General features: G+C 41.4%; 1 protein-coding gene across 2 annotated transcripts in view; it reads left to right on the top strand.

The window, feature by feature from the left end:
- PRKCZ (protein kinase C zeta) overlaps nucleotides 1-26,181 on the top strand; it is a 4,411,399-nt gene that overhangs the window by 3,416,942 nt on the left and 968,276 nt on the right. For both annotated transcript variants that reach the window (XM_044063009.1, XM_044063010.1), the window contains one exon: nucleotides 7,654-7,740. In XM_044063009.1, the coding sequence (XP_043918944.1) occupies nucleotides 7,654-7,740 (87 nt within the window). The remainder of the gene's footprint in view (nucleotides 1-7,653; nucleotides 7,741-26,181) is intronic.

Raw genomic sequence — 26,181 nt, 5'->3', positions numbered from 1 at the left:
GAACACTAAGACAACAGATATCTAAGCAACAATTTAGCTCTATAATACAGAATAATGCAGAAAAATATACTCAGCTCTATACATCTGTAGAAAGTCTTGTAAGGCTGTTCCACTTTAAATGCAGACTGCTGCTATTAACAGATAAAATTAAGGGAACCTTGAGTTAACAACACACAAGCAATAGAAACCACAATGAGGGGATGGGGAAGAAAGTTTCAACAGAGATGTGAGGAATCAGAGTGCAAATTATAAAACCCAAAAAATATATACTGATCTCTGTATATTTGCAGAACATATTTGCATATATTTGCTGCCTGTCAAGTGTCAGGATCCACCACATAACGCATGCACTCAGGGCACTCCACAATAAGTACAAATATGACACTGTCATTGTCCATGTTGGTGTGAATGACCTGAGACGTACCTCCCTGGACTACATGAAAAGAGACATGGAGGAGCTCTCCGATCTTGTATCCCAGGCAGGTATGACCCTAACCCTGAGTAGCATCCTGCCATCACCCAGAATGATAACACAGTACAAAGACAAAATGATTGACTTCAACAATTGGCTAAGTTTCTGGTGTCACTCTAAGGGGATCCAGTATTTGTCTGCCTGGGACGACATGATCGACAGTCCACGATGCTTAGCCCAGAGATGACCTGCACCTCTCGCCCTTAGGATTCCGGATACTGGCTAAGACTCTTGCCACCCCTATAGTGCCTTTTTTAGGCAAGGTTCAAATGACAAATTCACCACTGTAACCAGTACAAGCAAGCAAAATCTGAGGGTAATGCTACTCAATGCTAGAAGTCTAAACCTCAAAATGCACTCACTCGAGGCACTCCTTAAAATGGAGAACATTGACATCTGTGCAGCGACAGAGACCTGGTTCAAAGCTCCAGAGAGCACCCCTGCATTACCAGGCTTCAATTCATACCACACCTTTTGGCCACCTAACCCAGAAAGAAGCACTAAAGGCGGAGGCGTGTCCATATTCATTAAGGATATCCACACCTCCAGGCTAGTTGTACAGCATAATGCATCCGAGATTATCCAAGTGCTAACTCTGGGCAAGACCGCAATCCAAATTGTAGCTTGCTACAGACCCCCCACCATGCCCCAGGATTCACAATCCTCATTTCTTGATACACTGGAAAGTATTAGGGTACAACCCAACACCCTAATAATGGGTGATTTCAACTACCCCACCATTAACTGGGAAAACTACTCATGTACCAACTCTTTTGCTCAACGTTTTCTAGAATTCATAAATTCCAATGCCTTGGATCAACTTATTCACACCCCCACCAGGGGCAGCAATATCCTAGACCTGGTCATCACCAACATGGGAAACCGGTGTTCCACACCAGAGGTCAATTCCTCGTTGGTCAGATCCGACCACAAGCTAATCAGCCTAGACATCCACATCCCTCCCCCAGCCCCAATTAGGGAAACCATCGTAAAAAACTTCTCAAAAGCCAACTTCACACTTCTTAAGGCAGAAGTGGCAAACTTCATGACACCCATGCAGACGGACAGTAGATGTATGACTGCCGAATCCTACACAAATGCACTTTATAAGCACTTACAGGAGTGCATGGATCATGCTATCCCTAATAGAACCAAGATGTTATCCTCCAAAAAAAGGAAGCCAATCTGGTGGTCCTCTGCCATAAACAAACTCTACAACAGAAGAAAGAAACTGTTGCAAAAAAGAGTAAAATCCCATGACTCAAGGAACTCCCTGGTCAACCTCAGTAAGAAGTTGAGATCCCTCATAAAATCCTCCAAAGCTAGTTACGAAAACAAAATTGCCACTGACTCTAAAGACCACCACAAAGCATTCTATAGCTATGTCAAGAATCTAAATGGGAACACTCAGATCTGCTCTGAGTTACAGCATAATGGCACTAAATATACAGAACCAACTGATATTGCCAACATCCTAGCAGATAGGTTCAGTGCTAACTTTAGCCCCTCTCACCCCCTAGAGGGCCCATCTCTATACCAGAAGAATGCAAAGTTCCTATAATCACGGCTGCACAGGTAAAAAACACTCTCCAAAGCCAAGAACACAGCATCCATGGGACCTGACAATATCCCAGGCTGCGTTCTACACGAACTACAGAATGAACTGGCACCCTACCTAAGTACCATGTTCAATCATAGCCTCACCTCAGGCTTTGTACCCACTGAATGGCGCACCGTGACAGTTATCCCACTCCACAAAGGGGGAGCCACGACGGACCCCGGGACCTACCGCCCCATTAGCCTGACGAGCCTGGTCTGCAAGGCCATGGAACGTATCATCATGGAACTCATAAACAAAGAAATTGGTAATCTCCAAACTCTGGACCCTACTCAGTTTGGATTTGTAAAAGGCAGATCATGTCTCCTAAACCTGATTGACTTCTTTGAAGCAGTCACCAAAGCCATAGATGATGGTAAAATGATTTACACAGCTTATCTGGATCTCGCCAAGGCTTTCGACACCATCCCCCACTCTGGAATTATAGATAAGCTCACTAAACTAGGTATAAATCCCTATGTCATAAGATGGGTTGCCAACTGGCTCACGGACAGAACCCACACTCTGAAAGTAGCGGATTCCAAATCCAACATCAGACCAGTGACAAGTGGAGTACCACAGGGTTCAGTCCTGGGTTCTCTCCTGTTTGGTATCTACTTCTCTGAAGTGCAGGCCAACACAGAAGGTCTTTGGCTAACAAAGTTTGCAGATGACTGCAAACTAGGAGCTATAATCGAAACTCCTAAAGATGTGGACAAACTACAAAAGGGCCTCACTGAGACAGATTCCTGGTGTCAAAGCCATGGCCTGAAGCTCAATGCCAAAAAGTGTATTGTCATCCCCTTTGGTAAAAACTCTGTACCCATGAACTACCACAAAGCCGGTAGTCTACTTAATGCCGAAAATGTGATGAGACCTTGGGACACAGGTGGACAGTAGTCTCTCCTTTGATAATCACATTGCCACAGTGGTCAGGAAATTCTTCTATGTGGCTCATCTCATCACAAAAGGATTCTCATCCAGAAAAAAAGAGGTAATTGTTCCCCTCTACTCTTCGCTCATTAGACCCATTATAGAGTACAATGCCCCTTTTGGTATGTACCTCACAAAACATCTGCAACAACTGGAAAGACCACAGAAATACCTCAGAAAGAGGATTACTGGCCTCAAACAGATGCCCTATGCAGACCGTCTCAAAAAACTACAGCTTTACTCCATCGCATATCGCCTACTCAGGGGCGATCTCTGCCTAACATACAAAGCTATGTCAAACCCAGAGCTGTTGGACATGCTCCACTTAAAGAAATCCCAATCCCTCCGAGCAACACGCTCTAGGGACCTTAACCTTGTCACCACAATAAACAGAATATGCTGGAGGGATAGATTCCTGTCCCAGAGACTTCCCATACTCTGGAACAGACTACCTATCTATGTCAAACAGAGCTCCTCATTAGCACTCGTCAAGAAAAATCTTGATGATTGGATGGGAAATGGGAAATTCACCCCGGGGATCACTTCTGTGGCTCTGCTCGACAGGGGCATAGGAAAATAATTTTCTTGGGTGGCGAAAACCAGGGTACATTTTTTGGCTAGGCTTGTATGGGCCCTAGGGCCGATAGCCTAGTACCTACCTATGAACCCACCTATGAACTAAGACAACAGATATCTAAGCAACAATTTAGCTCTATAATGCAGAAAAATATACTCAGCTCTATATATCTGCAGAAAGTCTTGTAAGGCTGTTCCACTTTAAATGTAGACTGCTGCTATTAACAGTTCAAATTAAGGGAACCTTGAGTTAACAACACACAAGCAATAGAAACCACAATGAGGGGGGTGGGGAAGAAAGTTTCAACAGAAATGTGAGGAATCAGAGTGCAAGTTATAAAACCCCAAAAATATATACTGATCTCTGTATATTTGCAGAACACTAAAACAACAGATATCTAAGCAACAATTTAGCTCTATAATACAGAATAATGCAGAAAAATATACTCAGCTCTATATATCTGCAGAAAGTCTTGTAAGACTGTTCCACTTTAAATGCAGACTGCTGCTATTAACAGTTCAAATTAAGGGAACCTTGAGTTAACAACACACAAGCAATAGAAACCACAATGGGGCGGGGTGGGGAAGAAAGTTTCAACAGAGATGTGAGGAATCAGAGTGCAAATTATAAAACCCAAAAATATATACTGATCTCTGTATATTTGCAGAACACTAAGACAACAGATATCTAAGCAACAATTTAGCTCTATAATACAGAATAATGCAGAAAAATATACTCAGCTCTATATATCTGCAGAAAGTCTTGTAAGACTGTTCCACTTTAAATGCAGACTGCTGCTATTAACAGTTCAAATTAAGGGAACCTTGAGTTAACAACACACAAGCAATAGAAACCACAATGAGGGGGTGGGGAAGAAAGTTTCAACAGAGATGTGAGGAATCAGAGTGCAAATTATAAAACCCCAAAAATATATAGTGATCTCTGTATATTTGCAGAACACTAAGACAACAGATGTCTAAGCAACAATTTAGCTCTATCATACAGAATAATGCAGAAAAATATACTCAGCTCTATATATCTGCAGAAAGTCTTGTAAGGCTGTTCCACTTTAAATGCAGACTGTTGCTATTAACAGTTCAAATTAAGGGGACCTTGAGTTAACAACACACAAGCAATAGAAACCACAATGAGGGGGTGGGGAAGAAAGTTTCAACAGAGATGTGAGGAATCAGAGTGCAAATTATAAAACCCCAAAAATATATACTGATCTCTGTATATTTGCAGAACACTAAGACAACAGATATCTAAGCAACAATTTAGCTCTATAATACAGAATAATACAGAAAAATATACTCGGCTCTATATATCTGCAGAAAGTCTTGTACGACTGTTCCACTTTAAATGCAGACTGCTGCTATTAACATTTGAAATTAAGGGAACCTTGAGTTAACAACACACAAGCAATAGAAACCACAATGAGGAGGGGGAAGAAAGATTCAACAGAGATGTGAGGAATCAGAGTGCAAATTATAAAACCCAAAAATATATAGTGATCTCTGTATATTTGCAGAACACTAAGACAACAGATATCTAAGCAACAATTTAGCTCTATAATACAGAATAATGCAGAAAAATATACTCAGCTCTATATATCTGCAGAAAGTCTTGTAAGGTTGTTCCACTTTAAATGCAGACTGCTGCTATTAACAGTTCAAATTAAGGGAACCTTGAGTTAACAACACACAAGCAATAGAAACCACAGTGAGGGGGTGGGGAAGAAAGTTTCAACAGAGATGTGAGGAATCAGAGTGCAAATTATAAAACCCAAAAAATATATACTGATCTCTGTATATTTGCAGAACACTAAGACAACAGACATCCAAGCAACAATTTAGCTCTATAATACAGAATAATGCAGAAAAATATACTCAGCTCTATATATCTGCAGAAAGTCTTGTAAGGCTGTTCCACTTTAAATGCAGACTGCTGCTATTAACAGTTCAATTGTGTAAGGAATGTGATTTTAATAATGAAATGGAATATTTACATGATGCCTTTATACAGAGAGATGTTGGGCAGAATGCAATACCACTGATTTAATTTATGTGGCTCATTGTGTTAGATGTTTCCACTTTTATGTGGGGAAAACTAATCAGTCTTTGAGAATAAGAATAAGGGACCATGACTATTGCACTAGGAAATCTTTTACTTATCGTGCATTGGCCAAACATACATTAGAATATGGATCTGACCATAGGTTCCTTTTTCAAGTTATTCATGTTATGCATAGATTTAATAGATTAGGCCCCATTGTGTCCAATACTGACAGTATTGAATTACAGTGGATTTTTAAACTTGCAGCACATAAACAATATGGCTTGAATGAATTTGTATCTGTTAAGCCTGTATTGAAAATGAAGAAGCTAGGCAAGGGCTGATTTTTGTTCATGTCCCTTTAAGAATTTTGGAGGGAAATTTTAATTGATTTTATTGTGTATGTAGGTAAGGTGTTTAGTTTCATCATTATTTGTCTGATGAAGCGATTGTGTTCAACCGTGAAAGCACTTACCATTGTACTATAAAGGATTTTTACACTTGGATTTACGTATTTGGAAGTTGTGCCTTCTTACAGTGTTACTCTGCTTTTGGGTTCTTTTATATTTTATCTACAGACTGTCTTGCTTTGCCTTGTTGGGAGACGTTTGGATTTGTTTTTAATTTGTTACTATGTTAATTGGGTAAGAGCAGTGGTCTTTATAAAACCTTTTCAGCTATAAATCATGTCATAAAGTCAGGGTTAAATGCAACATATGCAGTGACAGTTTAGCTAATCAACCAGCCTGTTTTTAGGAGGTGGAAGGAAACAGTAATATCTGGGGGAGGAAGAACAAATGGGCAGAAACACAGAGAACATATATACTCCACAAAGACAATGTCCAGTAGTCAGGATTGAACCCTTGGCACTATAGGTGTGAGACAGAGGTCTACCAATGAGCTACTCTGCTTACTTTTGAGTTACTGCCACAGGTCCAGGAGTTGAAGGGAATATAAAAATAGTTTGTCTTCCTTATTGTCTAGTGTCAAATATTTTCATATATCGTTTTTTTAGGAACCATTAAGATGTGGCTTGCTTGACCTGACCCCCCCCCCCCCCATGTTATTGCCAAGAAAATGGGACACCACCGTTAAAGCAGAGGCCATGATACAAGTGGTAGAGGCTTGTTTATGATTTACTGTTGTCCATGTAAGCATAACAAACAAAAACAATGTCTGTTTTCAGGTATGGTGCATTCTAGGAGAGTTAATGATAAAATGCATAAATGCAAAATACTCTACCTCCGGAAACATGATTAAACAACAGAATGTAGTACGTATTGTGTTTGAAACTTACAGGTCAATATTTTTTTTAATGTTAACAGGAAAACAACACTTATTATGATGCATGTATTAAAGTACATCAGTGGAATGAAACAAAATTATATTGATGAGTAAGACATTGGTAAAACCTACCTGGAAAATGGTGTGCCACTCCAAACATTACATCTGTCACAGAATCTGGATAAAGCGTGTGTTCAGGTAATACTTGTGACAGTGATAAAGGCCTATTAAGAAGGTCAATAGAGACTGAAGGTAGTGAAAATGTTTGCGTTAAAGATGTAAAAATTAAGACCAACAAGTACATCAGATACTTAATGCAAGACTCTTCTTGGAAATGTATTACAACTGAAGGAACCAGAAGAAAAAAAGGGGTTATATGAGAATAAATTGGTAAGGGGGAGAGTAAAGCACAAGATCAGTACATTTTATTGGTTAGTAAGTGGAGCTATTCACATTAAATAGTTGAAATAAATGCATTTTGAGTTTCATACACGTAAAAGAAAGAAAATTAAAGGGCAGTAGCTCATTAAACACATCATTGAATAGTTTCTGCAAGTAGATTAGGCAAAACATGGCCAAAAGAATTGTTCAAACTAGTAAAAAAATATATATTAACACACAATGTTTATTAGAACTGCCAGAAAAGTTTTAGAAAATATATGGCAATATGGTTATAGTGGCCTATTGCTTTCTAATTGTCAAGACACTGAAAGTGTTGTTTTATTTGTTTTTCAGGTTATTCCTTGTAATAGAATATGTAAATGGTGGGGATCTCATGTTTCATATGCAACGACAACGAAAACTTCCTGAAGAACATGCAAGGTACACATTTAAGTTATCATGTTCCTTTTCTATTCTGCTGATGTGACTGGATAACTGTTTAACAGCACATTAGAAGTTAACTTGTGACTGTTTCTGCCATTTCACACTGAGCTAATCGGAGGAAGGGCTCTGAGCTAACAAATCTGAGATATATAACATTAAGTATCCTGTTTTTTTGCTTATTTCTGAGTTATTTATAGCACTTTTATTTTACTCACTGTGTGTGAGGTATTAAGTAGAATTTTCTACAATTGTTAAGCATCTGGTTGGGTTTGTTTGTTCTGATTTCTTGCTAGGAGTGTATCATATAACTTGTTTGCATTTAAAAGCATTCTCTAGAGTCTCCTTGATCCTTTACCTGTTTAAACATTTCTGCAGTTTTTTCTACCTAAGTAGTGTTGGTAGTGTAGCATTGTCCATACTCAGGCTTGTGTTTTGGGCCTAGTTGTTTGTTATTAGAGGCTGTGTGTCTGAGCACGTCCCAGGTCATCAGAGTTTAGCAAAGGCCAGTATATCATTTCAGTGAGAGTGAATTGTTTGTGGTCATTGGCTGACTGGGGTTGCCTGGACTACGTCTTGGAATAAGCACCTCATTGGTTCTTTCAAGCTTTTTTTAAAGTTGTTTCAGGTTTCAACTTTGTTACTTAGAAGTTAACTTGTGACTGCTTCTGCCATTTCACACTGAGCTAATTGGAGGAAGTCGGAGGAAGGGCTCTTAGCTAACAGATCTGAAATATATAACATTAAGTATCCTTTTTTTTGCTTATTTCTGAGTTATTTATAGCACTTTTATTTTACTCACTGTGTGTGAGGTATTAAGTAGAATTTTCTACAGTTGTTAAGCATCTGGTTGAGTTTGTTTGTTCTGATTTTTGTTTCCCCACCCTCCCTCTTGGTGTGCTGTTTTTATACTTGGTGGCTTTGCAGTTGCCCACCCCTACTATAAATTTGATCTGGGACTCTCCTCTCAATCTAGTGTCATTACCTCATTCTACCTATTCCAGGAGAACATTTGAGAAGGTCAACCCAGTTAGCTTCTGCTCCTCCTTTCCCCTTTCCACTTTACAAAAAAAAAAAAAATATATATATATATATATTATTTTTTTTTCTAAGCTTGTTTCCTGCCTTTCCTATAAGTTGGCTAGTCCAGATACAGATTTGCTGTATTCAGGACTGTTTGTAAGCTTCTGAGCCCCCAAGCCTTTCTGTGTTGGAGGGAAGCCTTCTAGCTTAATTTTGTTTCTTAGAACTAGCCAGTTTTCTAGTTTCAGCACTCAAATCTGTTTCTTTGAGCGCAGCACTTGTTCAGAACTCATTGTAAGCACTAAATAAGCTACAAATTACTACAGCACTCAACTTTACTCACTTGTCTAGAGGAAAACAGTTTTTAGTACTTAAAAAATAAGCACCTATCCAGGCATGTCTAAGGGTCAGCTCCCAGTGTTTTCTCCTGTCTACCTGATGAATCTGGGCATCTTGGGGCAATGCAGCAATTGCCTCATGTACACAGACAACCCTCTCCTCCTGCCATCCAACACTACAACCTGTGAGAGATACACTTATATAACCAAACTGGAAGCAAAGCTCTCTTCACCCAAGACTGGACTAGACAGTCAAGAGGAGAAGGTAAACACTTGCACCACACCACACTCATCACATAGTCCCTCAAAACCTACACCACCAAAACACACACATAGAAACACAAAACACACACCTACATTTGTGGAGGCTCTCAAAAAAATCTACCCAAGCAACAGGGACCTCCAAAGCAGAAACCAAGCAACCTCCACCCCCCAACACAATCCAAATGACACATAGCCCACAAACTCAGTGTGCCACTCAACCACAGTCCATAAGGCATAACAACGTACCTAACACTCTAGTCATAGGTGACTCTATAGTCAGGCACACTGATGTTCCACTCCCCAGGCTAAACAAGGAGAAAATCACTGTTAGCTGCCTGTCAGGTGCCAGGCTCCGCCACATAACGCATGCACTCAGGTCACTCCACAGCAAGTACAAATATGACTCTGTCATTGTCCATGTTGGTTTTAATGATCTGAGACGTACCTCCCTGGACTACATGAAAAGAGACATGGAGGAGCTTTCTGATCTTGTAGTCCAGGCAGGTATGACCCTAGCCCTGAGTAGCATCCTGCCATCACCCAGAATGATAACACAGTACAAGGACAAAATGATTGACTTCAACAATTGGCTAAGCTTTTGGTGTCATTCTAAGGGGATCCAGTATGTGTCTGCCTGGGATGGATGACATGATCGACAAACCACGATGCTTTGCTAGAGATGGCCTGCACCTGTCACCCTTGGGATTCTGGATACTGGCTAAGGCTCTTGCCACCCCTATAGTGCCTTTTTTAGGCAAGATTCAAATGACAAATTCACCACCGTAACAGGTACAAGCAAGCAAAATCTGAGGGTAATGCTACTCAATGCTAGAAGTCTAAACCTCAAAATGCACTCACTCGAGGCACTCCTTAAAATGGAGAACATTGACATCTGTGTAGTGACAGAGTCCTGGTTCAAGGCTCCAGAGAGCACCCCTGCATTACCAGGCTATAATTCATACCACACCTTTCGGCCACCTAACTTGGACCGAAGCACTAAAGGCAGAGGTGTGTCCATATTCATTAAGGATATCCACACCTCCAGGCTAGTTGCTAAGCATAATGCATCTGAGATTATCCAAGTGCAACTAACTCTGGGCAAGACCGCAATGCAAATTGTAGCTTGCTACAGATCCCCCACCATGCCCCAGGATTCCCACTCCTCATTTCTTGATACCCTGGAAAATATTAGGGTACAACCTAACACCCTAATAATGGGTGATTTCAACTATCCCACCATTAACTGGGAAAGCTACTCATGTACCAACTCTTGTGCTCAACGTTTTCTGGAATTCATAAATTCCAGTGCCTTGGATCAACTTATCCGCACCCCCACCAGGGGCAGCAATATCCTAGACCTGGTCATTACCAACATGGGCAACCGGTGTTCCACACCAGAGGTCAATTCCTCGTTGGTCAGATCCGACCATAAGCAAATCACCCTAGACATCCGCATCCCAGCCCCACCCCCACCCCCATTAGGGAAACCACTGTAAAAGATTTCTCCAAAGCCAACTTCACGCTTCTTAAGACAGACGTGGCAAACTTCATGACACCCATGCTGATGGACAGTAGAGATACGACTGCTGAATCCTATACAATTGCACTTTATAAGCACTTATATGAGTGCATGGATCGTGCAATCCCTAACAGAACCAAGATGCTATCCTCCAAAGAAAGGAAGCCAATCTGGTGGTCCCCTGCTATAAACAAACTCTACAACAGAAGAAAGACACTGTTGCAAAAAAGAGTAAAATCCCATGATTGGAGGAACTCCGTGGTCAGCCTAATTTAGAAGCTGAGATCTCTCATAAAATCCTCCAAAGCTAGTTACGAAAACAAAATTGCCACTGATTCTAAAGACATCCACAAAGCATTCTATAGCTATGTCAAGAATCTCAATGACAACACTCAGATCTGCTCTGCGTTACAACACAATGGCACTAAATATACAGAACCAACTGATATTGCCAACATCCTGGCAGCTAGGTTCAGTGCTACCTTTACCCCTCTGTCATCCTGTAAAGGGCCCATCTATATACTGGAAGAATGCAGAGTACCTGTAATCATGGCTGTACAGGTAAAAAACACACACTCCAAAGCCAAAAACACAGCATCCATGGGACCTGACAACATCTCAGGCTGCATTCTACATGAACTACAGAATGAACTGGCACCCCACCTAAGTACCATGTTCAATCATAGCCTCACCTCAGGCTTTGTGCCCACTGAATGACGCACAGCAACAGTTATCCCACTCCACAAAGGGGGAGCCGCCAAGGACCCCGGGAACTACCGCCCCATTAGCCTGATGAGCCTGGTCTGCAAGGCTATGGAGCGCATCATCATGGAACTTATAAACAATGACATTGGTAATCTCCAAACTCTGGACCCTACCCAGTTTGGGTTTGTAAAAGTCAGATCATGTCTCCTAAACCTGATAGACTTCTTTGAAGCGGTCACCAAAGCTGTAGATGAGGGTAAGGACACACAGCCTATCTAGATCTCGCCAAGGCTTTCAACAGCATCCCCCACTCTGGAATTATAGACAAACTCACTAAACTAGGTATAAATCCCTACGTCATAAGATGGGTTATTAGCTGGCTCACTGACCGAACCCACACTGTGAAAGTAGCAGACTCTAAATCCAACTTCCGACCAGTGACAAGTGGAGTACCACAGGGTTCAGTCCTAGGTCCTCTCCTGTTTGGTATCTACTTCTCTGAAGTACAGGCTAACACAGAAGGTCTTTGGCTAACAAAGTTCGCAGATGACTGCAAACTAGGAGCCATAATCAAATTTCCTAACTATGTGGATATCCTACACAAGGGCCTCACTGAGACAGATGCCTAGTGTCAAAGCCATGGCCTCAAGCTCAATGCCAAAAAGTGCATTGTCATCCCTTTTGGTAAAAACTCTGTACCCATGAACTACCACATAGGTGGTAGTCTAGTTAACACCGAAAGTGTGATAAGAGATCTTAGGACACAGGTGGAAAGTAGTCTCTCCTTTGATAATCACATCGCCACAGTAGTCAGGAAATTCTTCTACGTGGCACACCTCATCACAAAAGGTTTCTCATCCAGGATAAAAGAGGTCATTGTTCCCATTTACTCATCACTCATTAGACCCATTTTAGAGTACACCATCCCTTTTGGTATGTACCTCACAAGACATCTACAACAACTGGAAAGGCCACAGAAATACCTCACAAAGAGGATTACCGGCCTCAAACAGATGCTGTACACAGACCGTCTCAAAAAACTCCAGCTTTACTCTGTCACATATTGCCTACTCAGAGGCGATCTCTGCCTAACATAAAAGCTATGTCAAACTCAGAGCTGTTGGACATGCTCCACGTAAAGAAATCCCAATCTCTCCGAGCTACACGCTCTAGGGACCTAAACCTTGTCACCACAATAAACAGAACATGCTGGAGGGATAGATTCCTGTCTCAGAGACTTCCCCTACTCTGGAACAAACTACCTATCTATATCAAACAAACCTCCTCATTAGCACTCTTCAAGAAAAATCTTGATGATTGGATGGGAGATAGGAAGTTCAACCCGGGGATCACTTCTGTGGCTCTGCTTGACATGGGCACAGGAAAATAATTTTCTTGAGTGGCAAAAGCCAGGGTACCGTTTGGCTAGGCTTATATAGGCCCTAGGGCCAATAGCCTAGTACCTACCTATGAACCTATAAACGTATTGCTTTCTGTATGTTTCATTTTTGTGTCTAGTTTTTGTGATTCTGAAGGTTGAGCTGTTTTATAGTTATTTGTGTAATATTTATTAGTTGTTTAAGTTTGCGTTTTTTATAACATTCCTTAAACAGGGATTTTTTTTTTTTTTTTTTTTGTGAAGTGTGAGGTCAATCATAGGGCATAAAAGCCCACTGGTGCAGATCCCAAGTCAGCTTATATATATTTAATTTACATATACGTGTGTGTGTGTGTGTGTGTGTGTGTGTGTGTTTGTGTGTAAGGGTGCTAGAGGACTCGACAGAAATATTTGAGTGAACACACAAGGAACAAGCACTAATTGTCTGTGGAGAGTGTCTAGGAAGTCTCCTGGCCAGAAAGAATCTTACTGGAGGCTGAAGAGCCATTTGGACTTAGTATGAAGGGAAAGGTGAACCATGGTGCCACATAGTGAACATCGGCAGGGTTATTGTGCAGTCTTACACATATATGCCCATTAGTGGGGAGGAGAATTAGGTAATCCAGACACACATGGTGGCTGGTAACTAATCTTATGGTAATTATATTCCCATTGCAGACTAGAAGCTGGAGGAATGGGCATGTACCACTAAAAGATCTGTAGTGTTCACGGAAGAAAAATATGAAGTTACATAAAATTATCTATACTTTTTATTTTTTGTCTATAACTGAAATCATAATTCAGGCTTGCTTTTCCATCAGAGGATTCATAGCATTTTTAGTGGTAAATATTAAACTTTCATTTCTAGGTACAGTGCGGGTTTCTATCTTCCTCTTAGATGGTCTTCCTGTTTGTTTGGAGTAGTTTGTTATTATTGGTTTATTTACTAGACAGAATACAATAGATATAAAACTTATTGACCTGTAGCTCATTAGATTAGCATGTACTTTAGAACCTTCCTCTTTCCAGCACTTTTTTGTACTGGACTCAGTTCCATTTCTTGTCTAGAAGCTGCCCTCACTGGCTACTCAGGAAGAATGCCAATAAAAAGGAATGGTGGACCTGTGTTTTCTCAACTGATTGCCATTTTCAACTGAGCACAGCTAATGTTTAATGTTTTATGTGTATATGCTCTTTATTTAATCTACTGGTTTAAAGCATGAATGTTTCAAAGTTTTTGATTACTGTGTCAGATAATGACAGATTGTTTTCTTAATGATTTTCATTAAACTGGTGATTTTTTCCATAGAATTTCATTACATACTTTGGCTTTTACAATGGAAGAGGACTTATTCTGCAAGTGTCATTGTGGTCAGAATAGTGCCTCATTATCTTTTTGAGGTTTTCATGTGCTGTCTGACTTCAAAACATCCTATGGAAGTCTTCAGGATCTTTGAAGGCATCAGTGAGATGGCATTGTCAAAGGCGAAGGCCGTCTTGTGAATAAACTAATACTTTATTCATGCTTTCACTGGTGGCTTAATTCCTTGTGTACCATCTCCTGTTCTTCATTTACTTCCATGGATGTATGTATTGTTCTGTGTTAGTTCCAATTTGGAGAATCATTGTTAAGGAAAACTGAAGAAGGCCTGTCATTCCTGGTATCAAAATGAGTCATCCCTTCATCTTTTTAATCTTCTGAAAGTGACTCATTTTACCATAAGATGTAAAAGTTTCATCAGGGGAGCCAGATGTTGTTTAGTCACTGACCTTCCGGGAAATAGTTTCCTAGGCTATTTTTGTCCTTACACCATTTGATCCTGGCTCATCTTATCACTGACCCATCAGTTCCTGCACAGGATGTAGAACAGACCCAAGAACACCCTGAAACTCTGTTGCTTCTTCAGAAAACCTTCTTGAGAGCAGCAAATGTCATGTTTATACCAAGCGGATATTATCTTGATCATTTTGGGAGAGCCTATTCCCCAAGTGATTTCTTCAAAGTAATTGTATACAAGTCAGAGATTACTACAATACAAAATAAAAATTGCCTTTGCACAGAAGTTTGCCTTCTCATGGGATCTCACTTTGCCACCTGTACCTGGATCTTCTCTCTCAGTAGAGCAGAGGGATCATATGAATGCTTTCCCTGGAAATGCTAGGGAGCTCCTCTCTGATAGTGATGTGTTTAGGTCATATGTCTAGAGCATCCTCTGATGAAGAGCTACCTGATCATAAAAAAAAAGCAAGTCCAACCCATCCATCAAGAATGACTTTTTTTTGGTCTGGCTTACTTAAAATCTCCTTTCATTTGAGTACAATAGCTGATTTCCTTTGTTGCTGAAGTATTTGTTTACCCATTCGTGCAGTACCTACTAGTTTGCTTATTCATAGGACAGCCCAGCCGAGCAGTCATTGTTTACTAATATGTCAGTAAGTTAATCCATGCATGTTATACTTTTATCACCATACCTTTTTTAGAGCATTGTATCTGGGTCTATATCACATAGTCGACATTACCTAACTTCAAACACCTAATGGTCGAACCATTATGTTCGAAGTTACATAACTTCGACTACCTTAAAAAAAAAAAAAAAAAAAAAACACAACGGACAACAAAATAGACTGTTGTAAGCAAGGGGGCAATCCCCCCACCCCCGCTACTTAAATATACTAACTCCCAAGATCGCACCACATTGAAGTGAATGGAAACCCCCGCCTATGGAGATTTTCATTCACATGCTCAAACTTTTACAAATTCGAACATATGGTCTTGACCATATGTGGTTTGAACTTGTAAAAGTTTGATGACGTGATAGGAACCCATTGTATCTATACCCTCTATATCAAAGCATATAGCCCCTTACCATTACTGGCTATAACAATCCTCTCTGTCCCCACCCGTCTTCAGACTATTAGAGAAAGTTGCCTCTAGTCCACTAACTAGCTGCATAGATCAAAACAATCTACTTCGCTCCAACCATCTTAGATTCTGTAAAGACCATAGTGTTTGTCCTTCACTAATGATATATACTAAAACATAAACCACAACAACAACCTCAGTGCAGTATGTTTGTCAACCTTGCAAAATCATTCTACTCTATTTCTCAATTAAAATGAATAAATTCCTTCACCAGCTGCATTCCTTCTGACACACTGCTAATATATTTCCAACTATATCTGAAAATGCACTCCATTAATTCAGGTTGTAGGTGTTCATGCCCCCCCTCCCCCAACCCTCATGCCTTTTTTGGTGGAGCAATTGACCCTGGGAACTACTGCCCCATTAGCCTGACGAGCCTGGTCTGCAAGGCCATGGAGTATATCATTGTGGAACTCATAAACAAAGACATTTGAGATCTCCAAACTCTGGACCCCACACAGTTCGGGTTTGTAAAAGGCAGATCATGTCTCCAAATCCAGATAGACTTCTTTGAAGTAGTCACCAAAGCCATAGATGAGGGTAAAGTGGTTCACACAGCCTATCTAGATCTCGCCAAGGCGTTCAACACCATCCCCTACTCTAGAATTATAGGTAAACTCACTAAACTAGGTATAAATCCCTATGTCACAAGATGGGTTGCCAACTGGCTTACTGACAGAACCCACACTGTGAAAGTAGCAGACTCCAAATCAGACTTCAGACCAGTGACAAGTGGAGTACCACAGGGATCAGTCCTGGGTTCTCTCCTGTTTGGTATCTACTTCTCTGAAGTACAGGCTAACACAGAAGGTCTTCGGCTAACTAAATTCACAGATGACTGTAAACTGGGAGCCATAATCAAAACTCCAAAAGATGTGGACATCCTACAAAAGGGCCTCACTGAGACAGATGCCTGGTGTCAAAGCCATGGTCTCAAGCTCAGTGCCAAAAAGTGCATTGTCATCCCCTTTGGTAAAAACTCTGTACCCATGAACTACCACATAGGCGGTAGTCTACTTAACACAGAAAGTGTGATGAGACCTTGGGACACAGGTGGACGGTTGTCTCTCCTTTGATAATCACATCGCCACAGTAGTCAGGAAATCCTTTTATGTGGCATACCTCATCACAAGAGGTTTCTCATCCAGAAAAAAAGAGGTCATTGTTCCCCTCTACTCATCATTCATTAGACCCATTATAGAGTACAACTCTCCTTTTGATATGTACCTCACCAGACATCTACAACTGGAAAGGCCGCAAAAATACCTCACAAAGAGGATTACTGGCCTCAAACAGATGCCTTACGCAGACCGACTTAAAGAACTCCAGCTTTACTCCGTTGCATATCACCTACTCAGAGTTGATCTCTGCCCAGCATACAAAGCTATGTCAAACCCAGAGCTGTTGGACATGCTCCACTTAAAGAAATCCCAATCCCTCCAAGCTAAACACTCTAGGGACTTAAACCTTGTCACCACAATAAATAGGACATGCTGGAGGGATAGATTCCTGTCCCAGAGACTTCCTATACTCTGGAACAAGCTACCCATCTGTGTCAAACAGAGCTCCTCATTAGCACTCTTCAAGAAAAATCTTGATGATTGGATGGGTAATAAGAAATTCACCCTGGGGATCACCTTTGTGGTTCTGCTTGACAGGGGCACAGGAAAATAATTTTCTTGGGTGGCAAAAGCCAGGGTACCTTTTTGGCTAGGCCTTTATAGGCCCTAGGGCCAATAGCCTATTACCTACCTATGAACCTATTAGTAAGGCTTACTAGTCTTAACATTTTCATGAATAATATGTCTGGCACATTAACCAGATCTAACTTTATAATCTATGCCGCTGACCTTTTTTCTTATTTTCATACTCAGATCAGGAAAACACCACAGGTAAACTTTTTTCTCTGCCTAAATCACTTGCATGAATGGTTCATTTCTCTTCCTAACTTGCAGTAGGTTTCTCCAGAATGAATTTCCCTACTGGCATGCTGAAAAAGCTGTCAGGATATGCTGATGACTATTGAATTTCCTCCCCTATTGGCCATTTATTTGAAAGAGTTCCCATGTTGCAGTATCTAGTCTCTAGTTGTACCAGATTAGGGGAATTCCACATCTACAAGGGATTGGGCTCATGTCTGTTAGCAGGAGGCTTGATGATGAAACTAGTCAGACAGGGGGAAAAGCATCAAAAAAAAAAGAAGACTGCATCTCATAGAGCTTAAAGATGTGTAGCTTATCAGTGGAATCCTATGTATTAAATTTCAACACCCCTGTATCTTAGCCACTCTGAAAGATTTACTATCACATATTCGATTGTCATTTAGACGATCGAATATGTGCGGAAATCATTTTCTCGAACTGAGAGTTCGATCACCACAATGTCAAAGCTGACATGAGCGAACAGCCGCTATTGTCAGCTTCAACATTGCGGTCTAAATCGCACTATAGTGGGGATTGGGAAATGTACCCTTACCTTCACTGTAGTGCGATCTCGGAGTTTGTATGTACAAGTAGGGGGGTGTGGGGGGGCACAACCCCCAACATGGTGGGTGTAGGGGGGCTTGCACCCCCGCAAACGTTATTGTTAGTTGTGGGCCGATGTTAGCATTTCAGCAAAGTCGATATTCGACATTGCTGAAATGCTTCGTTCGATATTTCGGTTGCTCGGTGTTTTGATTTATAGGTTCATAGGTAGGTACTAGGCTATTGGCCCACGGGCCTACGTAAGCCTAGCCAGCAAGATACCATAGCTTACGCCACCCAAGAAAGTTATTTTCCTGTGCCACTGTCCAGCAGAGACAGAGAAGTGATCCCTGGGGTGTATTTCCTATTTCCCATCCATTCATCAAGATTTTTCTTGAAGAGTGCTAATGAAGGACTTTCCTTGACATAGATGGGTAGTTTGTTCCAGAGTATAGGAAGTCTCTGGGACAGGACTCTATACCTCCAATGTGTCCTATTTATTGTGGTGACAAGGTTTAGGTTCCTAGAGCGTGTAGGTTGGAGGGATTGGGATTTCTTTAGGTGTAGCATTATTCTGCAATATTTGTCGAAAATCGTTGCGTTCATCTAAATGATGTTCACAGATATGATAGTAAACCACTCTGAAAACTACTTAACCTCAAGTAGTGCCCATCTCTAACTCCCGTATTTACCCCGGGGAATATATCTTTCACCAGTATGCTCTTTTGCATCAGGTCTAGCTACCATAATGATCTCATAGATTTGCTTAGCCTCCTCTGAAAAGAGCTTTTCATCGATAGGATCCACATTGTGGAGCTCACTTTCACAAACTATCATCACCGAATCCATATATTCCCCTTCAAATCTACCTTCAAACCCTGCCTATTTACAGCAGGTACTTATAAATGCTCTTAACTTGCTAAGTGAATTCCCTTTCTGTTTACAACCGCCCTCAGATTCAGCGCATATAATAAACTCCCACCTCTGGAGCAAACTTCCTCTTCATGTCATACAGAGTAGCACCTTTGCCACCTTCATGGTAAATGTAAATAACTGGATAGGCAGCATCAAATTCTCCCTTGGTCTATCTTGTTTTGGCCTTTTTGTGGCTGGAGGAAACTTTTGAATATGATTTATTGGCTAGGCTTGTAATGATGTGTATAGTGCTTGTCTAGTTCTTACCTATGAACCCAACCATGCATACACTGTGGATGTCACAAAAAGTAAAAGTGCAACTACAACTTGCACTAGCCCGCGCATTGTGACTTCCCTTTAAATATTGGTTTGCCATTGAATCATAACCATATAGATAGAGGTTGCATAAGGCTACAAACTTGTAAAATTCATCAGTATATAATTATTGTTCCATGTGGCTCAGCATTGCTTGGTATTGTACCATCTTCTGAAACGCTTCTTTATAAATCTTTTAGTTAGTGTATTTGCTTATTTTTCTTTTCATACTTTTCTTTGAAACTGCATCTTGTATTTGTATCTGTCAAGTTTCTAACTGTATTCTATATCCCGGGATTTTGTCTTGTATTTTATTGGATAAAGTTGTAGCTGACAGTGTCCCATTGTTCTAGTCTACCTACCTAAATGAGTAAACAAAATGTAAGTACATGAATATACTGTGTATTTTATATATCACGTCGGTTTTGTAACGTTTTCCTTTGTCAGCTGTGTGACAGTTAAGAATAAACCTTTAATTTTCTGTTCGATTAGCTAGATTAGAATAGGATGCTCAGGAAATAGAGGATTTGACTTGGGGCTAAAGGGAATGATTAGGTAATAATATCTCATCCGTCTCTGGAGCAAGGGTTGGTGGAGTCCTACTACAGTACAGTAGGTTGGTGGATGGCCAAGTTGACATACCCTAGTAATACATTTTAGGCCTCTGTGCTCCTTGCTTTTAAAGCATTCCACAACCACTGCTTAACATTCTCAAAAATTGCCTTCTTAAGTGTAGGGTTCACACTGTGGGAATCCCTCCTACAAACCATGGTTACTGAAACCCGGTACCCTTCATATCTTCAGAGGCATAAGAGACTAGTAAAAGCACTACACCTGCCCAGGGGTGTTTATGCTCTATAGTCAGGCTGTGGGTGTGTGTCAGTGCACAGCAGTATAACCCTGATGTTCTGCAGTTCATAGGTAGGTACTAGGCTATTGGCCTTAGGGCCTATATAAGCCTAGCCAAACGGTACCCTGGCTTTTGCCACCCAAGAAAATTATTTTCCTGTGCCTCTGTCAAGCAGAGCCACAGAAGTGATCCCCGGGGTGAATTTCCTATCTCCCATCCAATCATCAAGATTTTTCTTGAAGAGTGCTAATGAGGAGCTTTGTTTGATATAGATAGATAGTTTGTTCCAGAGTATGGGAAGTCTCTGGGACAGGAATCTATCCCTCCAGCATGTTCTGTTTATTGTGGTGACAAGGTTTAGGTCACTAGAGTATGTAGCGTGGAGGGATTGGGATTTCTTTAAGTACAACAGCTCTGGGTTTGACATAGCTTTGTATATTAGGCAGAGATCGCCTCTGAGTAGGCGATATGTGACAGAGTAAAGCTGAATTTTTTTGAGATGGTCTGCGTAGGGCATCTGTTTGAGGCCAGTAATCCTCTTTGTGAGGTATTTCTGCGGCCTTTCCAGTTGTTGTAGATGTCTTGTGAGGCACATACCAAAAGGGGCGTTGTACTCTATAGTGGGTCTAATGAGTGATGAGTAGAGGGGAACAATGACCTCTTTTTCCCTGGAGGAGAAACCTTTTGTGATGAGGTGTGCCACGTAGAAGGATTTCCTGACTACTGTGGCGATGTGATTATCAAAGGAGAGACTACTGTCCACCTGTGTCCCAAGGTCTCTTATCACACTTTAAGTGTTAAGTAGACTCATGGGTACAGAGTTTTTACCAAAAGGGATGAAGATGCACTTCTTGGCATTGAGCTTGAGACCATGGCTTTGACACCAGGCATCTGTCTCAGTGAAGCCCTTTTGTAGGATGTCCACATCGTTAGGAGTTTTGATTATGGCTCCTAGTTTGCAGTCATCTGCGAACTTTGTTAGCCAAAGACCTTCTGTGTTAGCCTGTCCTTCAGAGAAGTAGATACCATAATAAAGAAAACTTAATAAATAAACTGCCTTGTGTGACATTCTTCCACCTTCTGTTTCTGACTGTAGACTGATAACTACCAGAAATGAGGACTGTGAAAGGTAGACCCCTTTAGAAAGGAGAGAACCTTCACAAAGTAATGTGGGCTGCTAGGATCCCATGGGAAATGAATAGTAAATTACAGGGTTTAGGTTTTTGAATGAGATAAACAAGGGCTAGCAAAGTATTGCAACACATATTCATTTAACTTGACTTCTACATTGACGGAAAACAGATCAGTTATCTTGTACAAAAACTGTAGGATATATTTCGGTTTGCTGATGAGTCGAGAACTTTTGGCTAGCTATTTTCTAGTTTAGCTTTGGAAAGGACACTTACAGTGGGTATATTGTTTCTCACAGATCGTATGTGATGTGCATATGCCATATACCACTGAGTACACATTCTTTAATATTTGTTGTACTATACCAGGCTTCGTGCCCACTGAATGGCGCACAGCTACAGTTATCCAACTCCACAAGGGGGGATCCACCATCCCATCCGTCTGACGAGCCTGATATGCAAGGGCATGGAACTTATAAACAAAGACATTGGCAACCTTCAAACACTGGACCCCATTCAGTTTGGGTTCATGAAGGTCCGATCTTGTCTCCTGAACCTGATTGACTTCTTCAAATCAGTCTCCAGAGCTGTGAACGAGGGTAAGGCAGTCCACACAGCCTTTCTGGACCTCGCCAAGGCCTTCGACACCATCCCCCATTCTGGAATCATAGATAAACTTACTAAGCTGGGGATAAATCCCTACGTCACTCGATGGGTTGCCAATTGGCTTACTGACAGAACCCACACTGTAAAAGTAGCCAACTCCAAATCCAGCTCCAGACAAGTGGAATACCTCAGGATTCAATCCTGGGACCGTTCTTGTTTGGCATGTACTTCTCTGAAGTACAGGCCAACACTAAGGGATTCTGGCTAACAAAGTTCACAGATGACTGCAAACTGGGTGCCATTATTGAATCCACAAGTGATGTGGATATTCTACAAAAGGGCCTTACAGAAACAGATGCTTGGTGCCAGAGCCATGGGCTCAAGCTCAATGCCAAGAAGTGTATAGTTATCCCCTTTGAGAAAAAACATGTACCCGTGAATTACCACATAGGTGGCAATACACTAAACACCGAAAGTGTGATAAGAGACTTAGGGATGCAGGTGGACATTGGTCTCACCTTCGATAACCACATCGCCACAGCAGTCAGGAAACCCTTCTATGTGGCACACCTAATCATCCAGAAAAAAGGAGGCCATTGTCCCACTGTACTCATCCCACATTAGACCCATTATAGAATACAATGCCCCGTTTGGTATGTACCTCTCAAGACATCTGCAACAACTGGAAAGGCCGCAGAAATATCTCACTAAAAGAATCACAGGCCTAAAGTAGATGCCCTATGCTGACCATCTAAAAAAACTCCACCTATACTGTGTCGCATATTGTCTACTCGGAGGCGATCTGTGCTTAACATACAAGGCCATGTCAAACCCAGAGCTGCTGGACATGCTACACTTAAAGAAATCCCAATCCTTCACATACGCATGCTCCAGGGATCTAAACCTTGTCATCACAATGAACAAAACATGCTGGAGGGATAGGTTCCTGACCCAGGGACTCCCCAGTCTCTGGAATAGACTGCCCATACATGTCAAGCAGAGCGCCTCTTTGGCCCTATTCAAAAGGAACCTTGATGATTGGATGGGAGATAGGTAATTCACCCTGGGGATCACATCAGTCACCCTGCTAGACAGGGGTCCAGGGAAGTAAATACTGTGGGAAGAAATAGCCAGGGAATTGTTATGGCTAGGCTTGTATAGGCCCTAGGACCGATAGCCTAGTACCATCCTATGAATAAGGCCGTGGAATGGATTGACATGGACCTCATTAACAAGGACATTAGCAATCTCCAGACACTCAATCCCACACAGTTTGATTTCATCAAGGAGAGGTCATGCCTGTTAAATTTGGTAGACGTCTTTGAGACCGTCACCAAAGCCATGGACGAGGAGAAGACGGTGCACACCGCCTACCTTGACCTGGCCAAAGCCTTCAATACTATTCCCCACTCTGGTATAATAGACACACTCTCAGTCTGTATGCTGACAGATGGTTAACAAACTGGCTCACCTAGTCAAAATTAGGGAAGCCATCTCAAGCAGTAGACCCGTAACGAGCAGTGTAACCCAGGGATCAGTCTTGGGGCCTCTCTTGTTTGGGATATACTTTTCTGAGGTGCAGGCCAAAACCAGTGGGCTATGGCTGAACAAGTTTGCAGATGACTGCAACTTGGGTGCTGTCATCAATTGCACTAGTGATGTGGGGATCCTCCAAGAGGGTCTCACCCAAACAAATGACTGGTACCAGAAACATGGCTTCAAACTGAATGCCAAAAAATGCATCATCATCCTCAGTGGGGAGAGTGATGTCCCCAAAAATTATCACATTGATAACAAGGTCATAAGCATGCAATCAGTCGTGAGGGACTTGGACATCCAGGTTGATAGCAAACTAACATTTGACCACTATATTGCCTCTGTTGTACAGAAAGCTTTTTACATGGTCCACCTTAAGAAGTGTATCTCATCCAGGGAAAAGAGGTGATAACATCCCTGTATTCTTCTCTTATAAGACCCATTATTGAGTACAACACCCCTTTCGGCATGTACCTCACAAAGCACATGCAGCAGTTGAAGAGAACACTAAGTTTGCCCACCAAGAGAATCCAGGGGCTCAAACATCTACCCTACACAGATAGGCTAAAAGTGCTGTCCCTCTACTCAGTCTCTTACAGAGTCCTCAGAGGTGACCTCTGTCTGGCATACAAAGTCACCTCAGACCTCGCCTTGATGGGACTGCTGCATATCTGCAAGTCAAGCTCTACTCGAGTAACCTGCATGAACGGCCTCAACCTGGTCTGTGACATCAGTAGAACTTGTTGGTGGGACAGATTTGTGTTCCAAAGATTACCACCTTCTGTGGAATAGACTCTTTCTCCACGTCAAGCAGAGTACTCATCAACCCTTTTTGAGTACAACCTGGATAACTGGATGGGGAACAGAAAATACACCCCTGGGATTCCACCTGTGTCCCTGCTGGACAGGGGCATCAGGTACTGACTTGTCAGAACATGGGCTAATTCTTGGCTAGGCTTGTAAGACCCTCATGACCAGTAGCCTAGTAACTTCCTATGATTTGATGTATCATTAGTTTTGGGAAGGAATAGGAGATCATATAAGGTTGGATCTTGCACAAAAGGGTAGGCATAGATCTCCACTGAAGAGGGCGTAAAGAGAAGAACTTGCAGTCTCTCCTGATAAATAAGATTTTTGAGGCCACTGATCTTTTTAGTTATGAATCTCTGAAGTGTCTCAGGTTGTGCGATATGTTTAGATAAATCCATGCCAAAAGGGGAGTTATATTCAATAATGGGTCTGATAAGATATGAGAATAGGAGAAGTTAGACTACTTTGGATCTAGTGGAGATGCCTTCAGATAGTAGATGGGGCAGATAAAAACTGTCCAAACTACTGTGGAGACATGATGGTGAAATGGTAAATGAATTATCAATAAGAGTATCCAGGTCCTTTACAGCAGTGTGAGATTGGAGGAGTGCATCTCCTGTACAGTAAGTGGAACTGTTTTGTTTAACACAGTGAACTATAATACATTTTTTTACAGAAAAAATGTATATACCTTACAGGCCTTTATCATACCTTTACATAAAGGTGGCAACAATAATAATGTTACTAATTTCCGCCCCATAGCTATCCTGTCTCCCATTTCTAAACTCCTAGAAAAGTGTGTCCAACTTCAACTCCTACCACATCTCTTAGATATTCACCTTATAACTCCCACACAACATGGATTCAGACCAAATCATAGCACTATGACAGCCCTCCTCTCCTTCCTTGAAACTGTAAATAAAGCCCGTGACTCTGGCCTAGTTGTTTCTACCCTACTACTTGACCTCTCTAAGGCCTTTGACACTATCTCACACAGCCTGCTTTTATCTAAACTCTCAGAACTTAACCTATCTCCCTCCTCTTTGAATTGGTTCTCCAGCTACTTATCCAATAGAAATCAAGCAGTAAAATGGAAAAAGGCCACCTCCTCATTTCTTAGTACCCCTACCGGAGTTCCCCAAGGCTCCATACTGGGTCCCCTTCTCTTCAATATATTTATAAATGATTTCCACAAATCTATGCCATTCTCAAACATCATCCAATATGCAGATGATTCAACTATTATCTGTTCTGCCACATCTATCCCCACACTCCTAAAACTAACACAAGATGCCTTCTCTACCACAGAGCAGTGGATGATAAGAAATCATCTTGCACTCAATGCTTCCAAAACCAAATTAATGATATTCACCCCCTCTAAAGTCACTCCTTTTGATATAAACACATTCTCAATTACTAGTCAAAATAACTCACCTCTAGAACTGGTGTCAGAGACCAAGTTACTTGGGGTCCAAATTGGCAACCAGCTCAAATTCAACTCCCACCTACAACTAAATATCAAAAAAACCCATCAAAAACTTGGTATGCTTTACCGACAAAATCACTACCTTACACCTGCCACTAAAATCACTCTCTCTACTTCCTTCCTTCTCTATGGAGCCCCACTCCTAACTAATCTTCAATCCTCTTTAAAAAAGCAACTT

Source organism: Protopterus annectens, chromosome 2.part1 (genome assembly GCF_019279795.1).
Source record: "Protopterus annectens isolate FY-2018-M chromosome 2.part1, PAN1.0, whole genome shotgun sequence".
Lineage (NCBI taxonomy): Eukaryota > Metazoa > Chordata > Ceratodontiformes > Protopteridae > Protopterus > Protopterus annectens.
The sequence above is the reverse complement of the archived record's forward strand: the minus strand, read 5'-3'. Positions and strand labels throughout refer to the sequence as shown.